This window comes from Poeciliopsis prolifica, unplaced genomic scaffold (genome assembly GCF_027474105.1).
Source record: "Poeciliopsis prolifica strain line A6 unplaced genomic scaffold, Auburn_PproV2 SCAFFOLD007, whole genome shotgun sequence".
Classification (NCBI taxonomy): domain Eukaryota; kingdom Metazoa; phylum Chordata; class Actinopteri; order Cyprinodontiformes; family Poeciliidae; genus Poeciliopsis; species Poeciliopsis prolifica.
In genome coordinates this window covers 11,999,056-12,016,338 of record NW_026562382.1, presented here as the reverse complement: position 1 = coordinate 12,016,338, position 17,283 = coordinate 11,999,056, and the positions used below count along the sequence as shown (strand labels likewise).

At 37.6% G+C, this 17,283-nt stretch overlaps 1 protein-coding gene across 5 annotated transcripts in view; it reads left to right on the top strand.

Annotated features, from left to right (window-relative positions):
- The window catches only part of LOC129361066 (plakophilin-4-like), an 83,050-nt gene extending 67,071 nt beyond the window's left edge, over positions 1–15,979 (top strand). For all 5 annotated transcript variants that reach the window (XM_055031696.1, XM_055031699.1, XM_055031695.1 and 2 more), the window contains 11 exons: positions 4,891–5,074; positions 5,875–5,992; positions 7,622–7,813; positions 8,250–8,423; positions 8,654–8,804; positions 10,750–10,942; positions 11,233–11,317; positions 11,937–12,054; positions 12,137–12,277; positions 12,948–13,012; positions 14,949–15,979. In XM_055031696.1, the coding sequence (XP_054887671.1) occupies positions 4,891–5,074; positions 5,875–5,992; positions 7,622–7,813; positions 8,250–8,423; positions 8,654–8,804; positions 10,750–10,942; positions 11,233–11,317; positions 11,937–12,054; positions 12,137–12,277; positions 12,948–13,012; positions 14,949–15,194 (1,667 nt within the window). In that variant the 3' untranslated portion in view covers positions 15,195–15,979. The remainder of the gene's footprint in view (positions 1–4,890; positions 5,075–5,874; positions 5,993–7,621; positions 7,814–8,249; positions 8,424–8,653; positions 8,805–10,749; positions 10,943–11,232; positions 11,318–11,936; positions 12,055–12,136; positions 12,278–12,947; positions 13,013–14,948) is intronic.
- Positions 15,980–17,283: the final 1,304 nt, after the last annotated feature.

The following is a 17,283-nucleotide window of genomic DNA, read 5'->3' as shown; positions in this document are numbered from 1 at the left end:
TCCTTGACGATTCACTCAGATTGCACCAAAAAGCTCAGCTCAGCACTGAAACAGTGCTTTTCATCTACAAGTAGTGACGGCAGAACCTGCTGGGTGATTGTGCTGCCATTGTGTAGGCAGCAAGAGGTGCGAGCTTTGTGCCAAAGATTCGATGACCGTTTTTGAACCCAAGATTTTTGTGAAGAAAATTAAGTCAGCTTTGAGTAATTTTTTTTATTCTGCTCTAAAAGGATAAATAAATTGGTGATATTTGAAAGAGCATTCATTATGTAACTCTACACGTTATTTCAGTAGCCTTCGTGTGTCAGCAACAGCACTCGGTTCAGATTGAGATGCCCAGAGAAGCTCAAGAAAATGGCTGATTTTGACTGTCTTAACTTGACTTGTTGGAAACTTAAAAATCTCAAATGTTTTTCAGTCAGTGGGCAATCTGACATAGAGAGTTCATGAGCCCTACCAGGTTGTTCTAACAATGACAGTTTAAATGGTGGTTTCCACTGTCCACTGTCTGGAAGTCGTCATTGAGAGAGAAGGACTCAAAGGTAGCCATTTTAGAATCAGTGAAGTATTTAAAAATTACAAAAGAGGAAGCACAAATACTGGAAGAAACTATTTTGAAGTAAACAACTCTCCACAAAGATATGGTTTAGTAATATGTGTTATGCTTTTGCCTTTAGTCTCTTACTTCTGTTTTTGTTTTGATATTTTTTATTTTAGTTTAAATAGGCCTTATTTTTTTAACTGCAACTTGCTGCATTTACACCTGAGGTTTTCCATTTAGGGACAATACATATTTCCATTCTTTCCTGTTGATTTTTTATTATTATTATTATTATTATTATTATTAATACTCACACAATATTACACTAATGCAGTGGTTATTTTAGATGATCCTAAAACTTTATGACACTCATCATATCACAAACTCAGACCTTAATATTTTCTTTTAGCAGCTGATACTATAAAACATTGGTGCAAATCCTCCCAACAATACATTTTAAAGTTAGTTTTTATCTAGAGTTGTTTTTATTTATTCTCACTAATTCAGTGCCTGTCCCATAAGTGAAAATATCCACAGATTGACAATATTATTTCTTTCACAATATTACCTTGCTGACTAGGTCTCAGACATGAAATGTTAGCCGGGGTCGAAAAAAGGCCGCTGACAAGCATTTGAAGCTGAAGATCTTAACATGTTTGACAATGAAATTTTGCAGGACATTTGTTAGAATGGGTTGTCTTTTGGACAAATTTGTTTTACAAAGGTACCAGCCCAACAAATTCTGTGTATTGTGACCAGTTGTTTAAATTTGATTCGTTTTTTTTTTTAATCTATCTATGTCATAGTAAAACTTTGCAACCTGTTACACATTACCCATTTAATCTTTAAAAGAAATCTTTTTCAATCTAACTCCCATCTTATTTGCGGCTTCCTAATGTATTTCTTCATTTCCCCATGAAAGCACACCGAGTTCCTTTCTGTGCTTGTTTTATAAATTAATGACCCTGCTGCTATTACTTTGTTTTTGGGTCACTGTTTAAAAACTCAAGTAAAGCCACAAGAAAGCAGCAACAAAACAGGACAACAAATATCAGGGACACAGAAACAAATAGACACAGGTTTGGTCCATCTGACTGTCAAATATGACTTATGAGTATTGCTCCTGGTGTTGCTCCACTGACAGCACTGTCAGTCACACCTCAGTAATTCGTGCGGTTGATTTCTCCAGCATGTAGCCTCCGCAGGACTAGTCTGATATCCTGCAGAGACCATTCCTTTCTGCAAATTGCCGGTAGAGTGGTTGTGGACCTGAGGAACGTGTTTGAGGGAAGCTATGGATTGAGTGAAGATAAAGCAAAGACATTGGTCAGCAGGAATCTATTTTTTTTTTCTGTATTAAGCTGGAAGCTTTTTCAAGACACTTCTTTTCTGAGTGGTTTGAAAATCAGAAATATAAAGCTGAATGTGCTTGAATAAGTGCATAAATTTTATAATACTGTTTCTTGCTTTCTCAAGCAGAGATTGCTTCCCACCTTTTGCTCTGCTTTTGATATGCAGAATCATTCACTCCGCTGGCAGGCTCCTGTAGGGTGCCCATGCCGCATATTTATAAGTTAAATAGACATTATCTTCGGTTTTATCATGATGATTTGTCAAAATGTGAACACTTATGTGTGGACTTTATCATATTTTCAATTATTGAAAGATATTGACTATCAAAATTGCTGAGTCCATGACTTTCATTAGTAAGCCACAGAAAACACCATATGTGGCTTCAAGTGTTTTCACTTCCATAATCCCAGGGGGTTTCTGTTTCACAGGGGGCCCCTCCTTGAATATCATGACTTGTGGTAATTGTACATGTTCACAGTTAATGGGGTTAATTTTATTAAGCTATCTAAATAATGCCACATCACATGAGTTTTTTTCTGTCTCCGTGTGGCCATTCCTCTACAATCAGCTCCTTGTAATGAAACACCAAAGTTGATAAAAGCTGGATAAAAGCACACACTTCACGCTCTGTCACCAATGCTGACACACTCACACATGGGTGATCACACGCTTTTGCCAGCAGACAAAGATTGCACTGGGAAAGCATTGAGACCTTTCAATGATATCTGCATTTTCTAAACATGCCAAATTTAATTTTGATTTCAGTATGTAGTCTCCTGTAAGTAGAAGCAGGAGAAACTCTTTCACTGCTGGTGCACATGGCAAAAGTTGAAGTGTACAAAATAGCCCAAGTGCTTCCTGCCCGACCCCTGACATGCAGCAGAAATCAAGTCATCACTGAATAAAAGGTTTTGACCCGGCTTGACTGTCAGAGGAGAAATACTCCCTCTGGCTGTATAAAATCGAGCTGGGTAAGGAAATGCATACATGACAGAGAGAGAAAAAAAAGATACAGCGGATAAAGATTGAAAGGTGGAGAGAGACGGAAACAGATGAAAGATGAGATAAACAGAGACAGAAAGATGGGGGAGAAAAATTAAAAAGATAGATTTAGAAATGTATGTATGTATGTGTGTATATATATTAACGTTTTCTCAAATAAGTAAATATATTTAAGACATGTTTAAGTACTTCTTCAAAAAATGCTAAATGTATTGTGTTTATGTTAATGTGGTTACCTTGATTATAGCTATGCTAAATCTCTAAGGTGAAACATTGCCTTCTAACACATAGGAGCTGCTTTTCTCCAAGGAGCTTGAAAATGTCTTTGACAGACATTTTAGATTAATCCACAGCAACTTGTTATTCCATGTCCTGGAATTTCCCAAATCTCTGTGATTCATGGCCTGAAGTTTTAGGGTCAAAAACAGTGGTGACTTAATTTAGACCCAATATGAAAGATCTTATTTTCCTCATTTTAAAAGGCCTTCAAAATTGTACTTGGCTAACGTTTATGTAATTATTGATGCACTGGACTCTTAATGTGCACAGTTTATTTTTGCAATAGAATAATTAAGTTTGAAAACTGTTGTTGTCAAATTAAAGTAATTTATTAGTAATTAGTATTTTTTTCTGATTTATTTACATAATCTGAAAAATAAAAACTTTTCTTGCTACACTGAATTAGTGGCAGATAGTACAATGGAAGCTGAAAGAATTCACCCCTCAGAGAACGTTATAGCTGAAACCGATTGATTTTTGTAGATCATTGCAGATCAATATCAACTCTACATAATACAGGAAACAATATTTTCACTGTGTATCTTGTAAAGCTTTGACAGCACTGTCAGAATTGGGCTCCAGGGATCTATTATATGTTTTTTGTCTTTTCCATTTCTTCAAATAAAGTCAGGGAACAACATGCTGAGAGAAAATAAAAATTGAATTTGGATGGAAGCTGCAGAAGTTAGTTTTTATTTAGATATGCAAATAAGATTTCAATCTATGTGACATAAATATGAAAACACACAAAAGAAATTTGGTTTTGTCTGTGGGCTGGTCCTGATAAAGTTATTTATATTTTGCTAAATCGGAACAAATGTCCTCTCATTCCATTTTATAAGCTGTATTCAATTTATATATAAAAATAGACTGATTAATTCAATTATATGTTCAAATTCACACTCAGTTGGTGAAATGTTTTCTGTCCACAAATGCACAGGCGATTCCATGGATTTATGCAGTTTTATGTATTTGCAAACTGAGCATATTGTTATGTACAGACAGCAGCAGATTTGACTTTTATCTGATTGCACATATGCATGTTTTACGTGTCCTTTTTAGTTTTGTCATGGCAGCATTTATGAGATGTAGCTCTGTGTTTACTCTCGAGACTTTACAGTGCACTCGAGCTTGTGCTGCATTAGCCTCCTGCAAGGTTACAGATACCCTGCAGAAGGCGGCTGCTGCCTTAGTATAAGCCTTGCAGCAAGAGCCATCTAATTAGGAGAACATGCTACATGCTGGCTAATCCTCGACTGATGCAGCATCAAAGGCTGTCAGGACTGCGCATTATTATCAGCAGTTACCATAAGTATATTTGAACAGAGTGAAATGATAGAAGACTTTCCGTTATTTATATTTCATTTGAAATGCCTGAGCCATAGGGATCCTTGCCTCATCCTTTCTTTCTTTTTCAATCCAAGTAATAATCTCCACCTTGAGGATATCCTCTGTAGATGAAATGTGATGCATTGGTGATAAAGCTGTGCTTTCATTCTAAAGAAATCTTTTACCTGAGGCTTTCTGTCTGAATCCCTGCTTGTTTGTTTGCATTTGTTCTTCTATCCATCCTGAGCCCATTGGAAGTTTTTTTTTAAATTATTATTATTATTATTATTATTATTATTATTATTATTTCTCTTATGAGTTCCTCTCAATGCAGATGACAACTGATTAAAGAGGAGCCCTGCATTTTTTTTTCTTTACTCCCTCAGGGGTTTTGTGGAACCTTTCTTCATGCGATGCTGTGAAGATGACAATCATCCGGGACGCCTTATCCACTCTGACCAACACTGTGATCATCCCTCACTCTGGATGGAGCAGCTCTACATTCGATGATGACCACAAGCTGAAGTTCCACTCCTCCCTAGTGCTGAGGAACACTACAGGCTGCCTTAGGTAAACCACCTGATGATCATGCTGGACACTAGCACCTCACTGTGGGCATTTGTCACTATTGCATCTGGTATGTATTGTCAACTGTAAAATTTTGTCCCATTACATTTTTTTTAAATAATTTTTTTTTTTTTGTAAGAAAAGAAAAGAATCAAGGACTTGTTTCCCTTTATTCCTTTGTATATTCTTTTTATTGTTTTGTATACTCTTCTGTTCTTTGTTTCTTTCTCCATCCCTCAATCTATTCCTCCCTCTTCTATTTCCTTCCTTCTTTCATTCCTGACTTTCTTCCTTGTGTCCTTCCTTCTTGCCTTATTTTCTTCTGTCCTTACATTGAAAGGCTGCATGATGTGGAAATATCTGTGCTTACTATATGTGTTTATGGTGAACTTTGTGCAGGAAAAGTCTGGACATAAAAACTGTAGGAACCCCAAAGGACTTATACTATTAAGGTTCATATAATGTTCTTTTTTCTCTATCCTGCGGTATGTTGCTTTGCAGGTTTAATTAGTGGCAGTCACTATATGTTTGTATATGTTTGTGCATCATGTGAACATGCATAGGTATGGCTTAAAGACCTTTATTTACTGAGCAAAGAACAATACTTACTTGAGTCAGGCCACACAAAGTCTCCTCATACATTAAAGATGGTGTCTGGGAACAACAAAGCCCACATTACCATTTCAAGTAGGAGGCACACAGCTATCATTTTGGGCGTTTGTTTACTAAGCAAAGCCCCAACTTGAATGGCTAATGAGTATGTGCGTGTGTATGTTCTCATGTGTTCATGTTTTTTTTAAAAGAAACCTGAGTTCAGCCGGTGAGGAGGCCAGAAAACAGATGCGTACTTGTGATGGCCTGGTTGACTCACTGCTCTACGTCATCAAAGCCTGTGTAAACACGTCCGACTTTGACAGCAAGGTACTTCACAAAGCCGGCTGCCCACCCTTACACACGCACACGCATCAACACACACACTCTTAGCCCCGGAGGAGAATATGCAGCCAGTTGATAAGAAGCTCTGGAGAAAATACCCTACTTATCCTCTTTGAATCATTTTATTGCCTCCGTCTAAATGACCCTCAGAGCAGTTAACAGAAACTGTTTGATCTGCTTTGTCACCCAAAGCACAACCAGACTGTGCGTAGCATTCAACCTTAAGCATCAGATGTTAATCATACAGTAAATTAACATTTATCCAATGGCTGCAGCAAAGAAAGTCAATCTCCTATGCATGAATCCTTGCATTATGAAAGTTAAGTGAATCATCTGAAATGTGGCGATGGTTTCTCCATTTGGCAAAGAATCGAGTCAAAAAGATAATGTTCTATGTTTCCTGATGTTCTGTTTAGCAAAGGAAAACCTCGGTAAAAATAGATTTATAATTAATGGATTGTGGATAGTTTTTCAAACAAAGACTATAAGAAGCATATTACAAGTGTAAGATTATTTACCACAGGTCTAATTGGTAAACTTTTTTAACTGCCACTATTGACAAACTTCCAGCTATTCATTTCAAGAGTCAGGAATTCATGTTTTGCATAAACCTAATAACTTCAACCTGTTGGATGTAGAATAAAAGGGCAGAGGAAGAAGGAAAAGAAAAATGATCAGAGGAGATTTAAAAGCAATGTAATGGCAGATGAGAGGAGTCAGGAAGATGTGGGCTATTATTATCAGAAAAATCTCCATGTTTGTAGTCTGGATCAGTATTATTTGAATTTTCATCGTCTTATGAAAAACATATTTTGATATAATCATCCAAATGAACTGAAAATAACAGAAAATTACCCTAAAATAAATACAAACTTCATTGAATTACTGAAACAAACAAATTTGTCAACAATATTCTAATTTATTCAAAGGCAGTAGTAATAATACAATAATCTTTATAATGCTAGAGAACTGAATAATGTATCTGGTCTCAATCTCAGCTGCAATAACCTTAACTTGTGATATTCAGTTAACAAAACAATAAAAATATTGATAAACATTTCAAGTCAACAATAGTTTTCACAATTGTTGATCATAAAACTGTTTATGATGTCTTTATGTTTTCATGATGTAAAGCACTATGAACTGGTTTATTACTGATCTGTGCTTTACACATATGCTTAAATGATTGATAAGGAATTTGCAAAATTATGATACAAAATGTTCATACTTCTATATCCTAAGCAAAAGTGCATCTCAGCTATGTATTTTACTTGTCATTTACTTTTACGTCACAACTATTTGTTTTATTTTCCGTTTTGAATTGGATAAAACTGTTTCATATTTTGTATATTAAGTCAGTTGTAATGCTCCTAAATATTCTGTTAATTTCTCTATTATATTTTTTTGTTGTTTGATCCCCTTGTTTTTATATAAATGTATAATATTAAAATTATAATAATTTTATGAGGAAAAAGTTGAAAAAAATTGTAACTTTGTTTTGCTGTATCACCTTATTGTAACAATGAACAGAAGATTTGCTGCCTTTAACCTGTCCTCATATACTTGTTTGGATTGATGCATGAAGTTCAAGCTTTTATTTTCTGTGCCTGGCAGATTGTGGAGAACTGTATTTGCACTCTAAGGAACTTGTCTTATCGTCTGGAGTTGGAGATGATGCCATCATCATTTCCAGTAAACCAGGAAATAGATGGCTTATTGGGCCGAGAGTCACCAAGTAAAGAGGTGGACTCCAGCTGCTGGGGCAGGAAGAGAAAGAAGAAGAAAAACAGCTTGCAGGAGGATTCGGTGAGTGTTGTGTTTTAACTGGACTACTGTGCTTGTTTTTGCTTCGTAAGTTGTAGACGCACAGAACTTTGGCTTTTCTTGGCCAATAGTTTTCCATTATTTTATGTCTGAATTTTTTTCACACAGAAAATATGTTTCTAGTGTATATAAGTGAAAAATGTGCTGCAGGTGCCATGATAGAGATGTTAGACAATAACAAATGTGTAAGATTATCCTTATTTATGCATCAAAGTAAACGTCAACTACTACTTTTTTTAGAAATATAGTGTAATGCCCAATTTTTGGTGCGTTTAATGAGCTTCTGATCAGAGCTCATCAGGGAAAAGTTAACACATTCTGATCTCTAGAAGATTGTCTGATAAAATAAAATTATTGTTGTTAAATGATTCCTAAAGCATCATCCTTTCACAGTCTGACATGTAAGTTGTGTGTTCAGTGGGACGGAGTGGGGCCCATCCCTGGTTTCTCCAAGTCTCCGAAGGGGGCCGAGATGCTGTGGCACCCCTCTGTGGTCAAGCCTTACTTGACGCTGCTCGCTGAGAGCTCCAATCCTGCCACTCTTGAAGGTTCAGCAGGATCTCTTCAGAACCTGTCAGCTGGCAACTGGAAGGTACAGTGCAAATGTGCATTCAGTCAAAGCACAAAAGCAGATTTTCTCATGCTTCTCTGCCGTGGTTGTGAAGCAATGCATACGAATGGGCTTGGCTGTTCACCTCTTCTGCATCAGTCACACAAATGTCAGTTTAACGCTTGAAATCACAAATGCACATCCCAAGCTCATCAGTATTCCCTAGTGATGCAGAGACCTTAATAAAATTTTCATCTGTTTTCTGTATTCAGTTTGCAGCGTACATTCGTGCAGCAGTTCGTAAAGAGAAAGGGCTTCCCATCCTGGTGGAACTGCTGCGGATGGACAACGACAGGGTGGTGTGTTCAGTTGCCACGGCTCTGAGAAACATGGCGCTGGACATCAGGAACAAGGAGCTTATAGGTCAGGAGCCACTTTGTTGTGGTTGAAACATCTTGGACTGAAAAAAATATACTAAACTAAACTATTTATGAGAAGTTTTTCTGCTTTTTTTATGTCATGTAATGTAGTTCATGCTGTACCAATAACCCAGATACCATGCTGCGAATTTGTTTGGCTCAACTTAATGCACAATCTCTCATGATGTGTTGATCTTATAAATACAGTCTGAAGTTTACATGTTTTCCCTCTGGACATAATCCACAAACGCTCTTGTAGCTTGCCAAGGTCCAGAATTTATTTCTTGTTAAGTAGTTGTGATTGACTACAGATGGCAGCTTCCCTGAAAGAAACAAACAAACACATATCACTGAAAAATCAAAAAAACTCTGTGCAGATTTATACAAGGCAAGAATGTTGTCAATGCCAGTTTTGAACCAGTAATGAACCAAAGATTTTCATTTACTGGCATTTCAAAACTGTTAGGAGTGAAAGTTATTTTGCCAAAGTTCCTAACGAGATTTTATCTTGGGGATTAATCATAAAGTAAATAGATGCTGCAGACATAATGAACAAATAAAACAACTTTTTTGGAAAGCAAATTTAAAGGAGATATGGTTGAGTTGCTTTCGTCACAAGAACTGGAAATCTATTGCCGGAGGACTAATGAGGCATTGAAGCCAACACACATTGATCCTTAGGTCCTTCATGATGGTGCTATGAACAGTTCTTAATTATATATACTAGGATAAGTGACAATATCTGTAAAAGAGGGCTTACATCTCGTGTGACCAGCAAAGCTAATGCAAAGATATCTGCATTAGCTTAGTTTTCCATAATCAAGGTCAATTCTTGGTTCAATTACCATAATTTCCAAATCCTGCATGTTTCATAAGAGGTCGATGGCTCAAAAGGATAAAACAGAGCAACTTTCTGTTATCTAATGAGTCTCTAGTGAAGTGTAGAAATTTCTTTTGACGTAAAAATACTGCTGGCATTTAAATAACTACACCTCTGTGCATCCTCTGAATTCATATTTTAACACCTCGCTGATATTGAAATGAGTTAAATTTCTATTGCCATTGAATATGTGACCTGGTGCTGCTAGGAATGGTGCATTCAATAACAGAAAAATGTTGGGATCTTTGAGCTGCTGGACAGCCTGTAGCAGTCAGGGGTTTTAAATCTGCAACCTTCCGGTCAGCATCTCTCAATTCATCTCTTTTGGAAACTAAACTGTGTGTCTATGAGGACACTTCCAAACTAATCATAGAACCACCAAATAATTTGTTGATAAATCTGTCATTAAATCGGTCCAAAATTTAAATGAATATTCAGCAATAAGCTTGCATGACTAGGACTTTTCTGTGATTATTTTGTCTCAGGGAATAAAAAGCTCACAGCCTAATATAAATATGACATTCATGTGCATGATGAGCATATATGTCCCAGCTAAAGCCATGTGCTAATCCTCCTTTACAATCCTATGCTTCATAAAACCGTCTTTCACTCTGTGAAATGAATGTTTATTCAGCTGCACGAGTGATGTCTGACGGCGTGGGTTAATAAGGTTTTAGTGATGGTTAAATATGCTTTTTGAGGTCTTTGTTTGACTTGGTGCAGCAAGTATTCAGCATCTTTAGCCAGGCTGCTGCACTGAAGGACAGATAAGGAAGGCAATCCTCCTTCACACTGAAACACACATACAGTGTCGTTTAAGAAAAGTGCCTACCATGCTGCAGAGCCCAGCATATTGAATGTTACTCCTTTATTTAGATGACATTAAGTACTGTTGAGGTCAGCACAGAATTTATTTGCAAGTGCATTGCAGAACATGTTAAAAAAATTGTATCAAAATCATTGTACACATGTGATGCATCATTCTGTCCTTGCCTGAGCTTCTGCAGCAAACCTGCAGTACATTGTGTCATTATGCATAAGCTGCAAGTCCCGCCTCCCTCCCCTGCAGGGAAGTACGCGATGAGGGACCTGGTGAACCGCCTCCCTGGGGGGAACACCACCCTGCTGTCAGATGAGACTGTGGCTGCCATCTGTTGCACGCTGCATGAGGTCACCAGCAAAAACATGGAAAACGCCAAGGCATTGGCCGACACAGGTGGCATCAAGAAGCTCGTCGACATCACCAAGGGCAGAGGAGACAGGTGGGGTTGCCGACGCACACGTTTGTTAAAATGCTTTCCTGAACGCTGGACAGTGGTCCTCATAACAAGAGCAGCTGCAGGCATTGGGGAGTGTGTGGGCAGTGTGTTCCTTGAAGTTTAGCATCCCGATGGAACAATGCTGCAGCACCTATTTTTAGTTTGCTTTATATTCAGTACGATTCTAGGTTAAAACGTATTAAGGACAACCTACTCCATCAATCATGCTGTCTTGTATTAACCATAATGAATTCTTGCTCAGTAATGCATAACAAAGTTTGACTGTTTTCCAGATATTCAGTGAAGGTGGTGAAGGCAGCAGCTCAGGTGCTGAACACGCTGTGGCTGTACAGGGATCTACGGCCCATCTACAAAAAGGTTCATACAGTTTGTTCAGTGCTAAATGTTTCAATGATTTTATGATTATATTTGAAATAGAAATATCAGAAACGATCAAGACGTGCTGAATGTATTTTTTTTTAAATAAGAAGTATTGATTTCCTTGAACTCTGTCACAATTTGTCACGTAATACCTACATGTGTGTTTCAGCTGGATTTTATGTGTTAGCCCAACACAAACAAAGAAAAATTATGTGTGTTTCTTTTTTTTGTATCTCAAAATTGTACTCATTAGTTTTCAGCCCACTTTGGTCTGATGCACCTAGATAAAATCCAGGTTATTTAATTGCCATATAATGTAAATAGAGTCCAATTGGGTTATAATTATTCTCTGCATCAACATTGGTATTAATTAATCACTTGTAAATAGATAGAGTAGGCACTATGACACAACTGAAAACCTACCAAAAGGTAATAACAGCATTTCAGATTGAAGGATATTCATGTATTTGAATGACATGGTTACAGTGCAAATGTTGGAAAAGCATCGACAGTTCACAATTTAGCAATACTTTGTGTTGGTTTATTACATAAAATTCCAATAAAAAGGTTTTGGTTTTGTGTTGGTTCCTCTGACTGCCACTTTCTCCCCTCACAGGATGGCTGGAACCAAAACCATTTCATCACCCCAGTGTCAACACTGGAACGGGACAGGTTCAAGTCTCAGCCCACCCTTGCCACCAGCAACGTCCAGATGTCTCCAGTCAACCACTCTGGTACGTTCTGGTAGCTTCCAGGCAGCAGCAATGAAACAGGAGCTGTGAAAATAAATATGCAATTTTTTTTCTCTCTCCACAGCCGCCAGTGCCACCTCATCTCCGGCAATGCTGGGCATCAAAGAGCACAGAAGCTCAGTCAGAGATTATCAGAGAACTCAGTCAACTATGCAGTTTTATAATTACCAAGGAGACGGCAGTATTCACAGAAAACAGTATACAGGTACTTATCTAAAAGATGGTGAACTTTAAAAGAAATCTGATTGAGGTCATGAATGCTCTGCTCTGTACTTGAGATCACGTTTTGCTCATTTCCACACGACCATTTTGTTATCTCCTTTATTCTCCCTACTGCTCCCAGCAGATCCACTTTTATCTCCCTACTATCAGCCCTATGACAATTAGTCAGTTTAACTTAAGAGCTGTTTGTCCCTAAAGTCCATCTACAATCTAGAAGTCAGTGCTTCACTATTGTGCTTTTAACACATTCGGTCCAAGCAGTGAGTTGTATGTCTGGGCAATCCAGACAACATCCCTCACTGGTTGGTGGGATCAGGAAGCGGGCAGAGTAAACGAGCAAAACTACAGCCTTGTCAATTCATGTTCTGGGCAGGGAAGTGGAAATTGAGTTTCTGGATTCCACCAGTTTGATAAAGTGCCAATGAAAATGCCCGTCCCCAATGGTTATGTAAACTACAGTGCAGCACAGGCCAACCCCATTATTTGGTGGTATTTCTCTCCAGCGAAGCGCAGCCCATTTGATCCTGCTCCATCTAAATTTGCCCTTTGAGGATGTGCAGACTCTTTCTATTATATGAAATTAGATGTTTTTGTATTAAATTCCTCCATTTTATTCACAGCAACAGTAACTTTACTGTTATGTTTTATTCCAGGGTCTGGCAAACCGTCTCCATATTATTACTCATCACCCACAAGAGAGGAGCCCAGAAGATCACAGGTGAATATAATATTTCTTCATAAAAGCCTGGTCAGACCTCACAACCTCTCCATTCTTGGCAACAATACAAGCGCATATGAAGGAGCATATAAAGGAACAAACTTGTTTTATGTTTTGTTTAGATCATTTATGTTTTTTCTTTACTTTTTAACTTGGTTCTAAAACCAAGCACGACGCATTAAATATATTTCATTTTACTTCGCAGCCCTTTGTTGTAGCCAAAACATTCACAATCAGTATGGGAGAAAACACTAAATCACATCATCAACTTTACTAGAATATTTTCCCCAGTGACTAACTTTGACCATCACTGTCTGCCACCTTGACTATAACAACACAACATTGGTCAGGTGTTTCTCAAATTTTTCTGAGAATAAAAGTTGTACTTTATTTTTAAGTTGATCTGTTATTCTATGTGGACATTTTGAAGGGATGTAAAGACAAACAGTTAAAGTAAATTAAAGGGAACTCTCACTGCAAAAAGAATAAAGTGAAACTTCCCAGCTCATCTACACCACTTTATAAATACAAAGGCCCTGCTACACGTTCTGCTGCAGTTGCTGCGAATAACTCAGCACATCAGCCATTGTGTGAGTGAGAGTGAATGTGACGGCGGGGATTGGGATGTCCTCTCTGTGTCTCGGGCAGCTGTCCCTGCAGGACACGTCCATGTGTGCCCATTCAGATAACAGACACAAGGAGAGGAAGGGACCGAGCATGTGAGTGTGCTCCAGGAGTTGTAAACATTCCTTGTGGTAGAATTAAATGTAAATCATCAAGTTTTCTTTGGGATCAATAAAGTATTTTGAATTGAATTGAACATGAAAATAGTCAAACTAAAGATACCAAATCTAAATGACAGGAGATTTGATGGTAGATCACATCAAACTGAATATCAGAGTATATGTACTTATCAGATTATGTGTGTACTAAGTTGAAATGTCCATTAAGATTCTTTTCTACTTTATGAATAAATATAAAGCAAAGCCTAAAGCAGCCAGTAACAGTTAAGTCTATACAGTAAACGCTCACACTTCCTTAAGGATTCTGGCTTCCATAATGCTAGAATCCTTTGTTCTATTTAAAAACGAAGAAAGAACTTACTTGCATTTTAGAATGCTTAAGCAAGATTATATTTGCATTTTCTGAATCTGTAGGCTGCAGACTCCAGCACAATGTCACATTGACATTAAACGAAGTGCACAACATGATATTAACAAAGTAAACGGGGTTCCTGTGGGTTCTTGATGTGTTTGTGTACCTGCAGCTTGTGTGACGGTATCGTGGTGGCTGGCTTATCAATGAAGTGTGTGTTGTGTGATGACAGGCTATTCTGGCCTCACGCCAAAGCAGCATCCAAACCAAGTCTATTTTGGGCTGGCAACTCTGAAAGTATTTTATCTCAGCATTTTTGCCAGTGGTCTGCTGGTATCCATATTAATCTCCATAATATTAACAGAAACATCAACAATATATGACTCAGAGACCTCACTAATGAACAGAACAGTCGGATATCATCAGAATAAAAACACCAGTCATTATGAAGGACACCTTGGAGTCTATCCAAGCAATTGCACATTAATGACAAAAAAACAATAGGGCCAAGAATACAGCCTTGAGCAACTCTACTGGAAAGATTAGGCATTTATGGCATGATCTGATTCACATGATACCAAAAGAAATGTAAGAATGGTAAAGATAAAAGTAAACTCAAGAGGTAAAGTCTCCTTATCTGCTGCCAGCAGAATCCCATGGGAGATGTTCTTGGAAACCATAAAGTGGTCTTAGATTTGGTGATGGGTTTCTAACTGTGAAAACTACATTAAATCAAGGAATTTAGAGTAAATTCATTTTAGGAAAACTTCAGTTACAGCTTGACTTGATACAAATTCTTAGAATGAATTAATGCAGGGCCTCTCTGCCTCTTTTCTTGCAGCCTGTGTATTACACAGAAGAGCCGAGTCGAAGGAATTACGACACATACAGGATGTACCTGCAGCATCCTCACGGTTACGACGATGCGTATTTAGAAGAAGTCATCACCTACCCTCCTACAGCAGACTACAGCTCCCAGCCACATGGACTGAAATCCACCTCTAACTATGTGGACTACTATGCTAGCACACGGAGGCCTTCCTACAGGGCAGAACAGTACCCAGGTTCTCCTGACTCCTGGGTATAAGTCTGGAGATGGATCTGCTGTACAATCCAAGAACATTTTTTCCAGACTGATTTCTTCTTTCACCCTGCAGCAGAGGCAAGGAGCAACACAGGAAACTTCTTTCATGAACTTGGGTTTACGAGTGTGTTTGTTTTAAAGTGGATGTGCTTGTATGGAAATGTGAGTTCAGCAGAGCGGCAGCAGATGGAAAGACGGGATGTGTGCCAAAGAGGGAAATCATGGAATGTTTTTAAAGATTATTTTTCATTTCAAGAATGAGATGGAATCATGGCAGTGGGGACGTCGAGGGAGAATCCAGGACACTATTCTGAGAAGGCGTGTGTCATGTCGTGTGTAGATAGTAGCTTTAATTTCTTCAAGGAACTCATAAGTGTGAGAGCATGGTTAAAGGTGTGAGTCATGTTAGCGAGGGTCCGCGGTACGAGTCGAGATGTGGGGGGGAAATGTATGTGCTGAAGCCAAAACGAATCATGAACTCATTTGTAAAGAATTAAAATAAAACAAAATAAAAAATGAACTAATGATGTTAGATTGTACAGAGGGATCAAAGTTTATCTGTACGTAATGTCGAAACTGTGTAATGCAATGGAGTCTTGTACATTTCTTTGATTTTATTGTAAATACAGACAAAAATCAGCATTACTTTGGTTTACACATTAGCACTGGTTAAAAGACTAAACAACTTGTGCCATGTTCTAAAGATATATAAATATACAGACATGTGGAAAAAGACGGCATCGTAACAACCATGTTAACAAAATAAAAGGTCATTTTTGTTTTTTAAACCAGTTGTGTGATTCTCTTTATTCTAACAAATAGCGTGGAAGTGTTCAGAGAGACCTGAGGGCCGTGCTCTCCTACAGTCTGAGAGTTTCATTTCATCTTTGCACAGAAGTGGGTGGATGAAGGAGGCTTTGCTCCTGATGCTTTATGTTCTCTCAACCCAACATTGAGCCTACACCTGTGCAAATCATTGTTTTTTTTTTTAACCTGGGAAGCATTTGGAGCTCATCATGACTGCAAATAGAAAACAAATTGTTCACTTTATTTGACAAAAGCAGGGATTTGTCCATATAAAAATTTTGTGGATACAAATTTTTACACCCCTCACTCTATTTAAGGTTTTTTTGTGTTTTCTCTTTGGTATCAGTTGTTTTTTATTTGGTTGTTTTGTGTGTTTTTTTTTTTTTTTTTCCAGATTGCTTTAAATGAAGAGGAACTTTCTTTATGATTGTTTTTGATCAGCTGCCTGATTAATGAGGGCTGACAGATGCTCTGGAGAAAGTCGAGGTGTGGCTGAACGAAATGTGAGCTGAAAGGAATTATTACTTTGCACGATAAAACACGTAAGGTTCTATTAGTACTCTACCAAAAAGAAATGGATCCACTTGCAGGTCTCTTTCTAAAAATTTGCTCATGTCCAACTGATGCTTTCAGTTTATCTTCTTCAGACAAATGGAGTGACAGACCTTATCATGAGCGAGGAATTTCATCTGTAAGTAGATATAATAAAACTTATACCACTTAATACTGATGCATTGAAGTGAGATACACTACCACATTGTCCTTTATGGGCTTTCATCAGATCACGCCCCACGTGAGCACTGAAGCATCCGTTTTTTAAATAAAAAAAAAGAGAAGAAAACAAAACAAGTTAGACCAAAACCTGTGTTTCAAGGAAAAATTCAGGAAAAATCAATACATACTTGAGTGGTTCATAAACTTGCTGCATGTTTTTTTTTCCAGCACTGCCTCCTTGTTTTCTTTTTTTTTTTATGCATGTTTTTAGGCAGCCACTGTGAATGTGCATCACTATTTTCAAGTGGAATTGAAATTGGAAGAAAACAGTTGGATTCATGTAAAGGTGAACACCATTAAGTTATTAGGTGACCACTTAAAGAAAATGCTTCCACTAGGCGTCATTGGCACCAATGTGAAAGCTGAAAATTTTCAGGTGTTTACTTGTAAAATAATATATATATTGTAAACTTTACAATTGAAAACAATACAACTCAAATGAAATACACTTATTTTAAAAATTGATTCAAATCTTTTAGTTGGAGTGTTCTTGGTTTTGGAAGTCACTGCC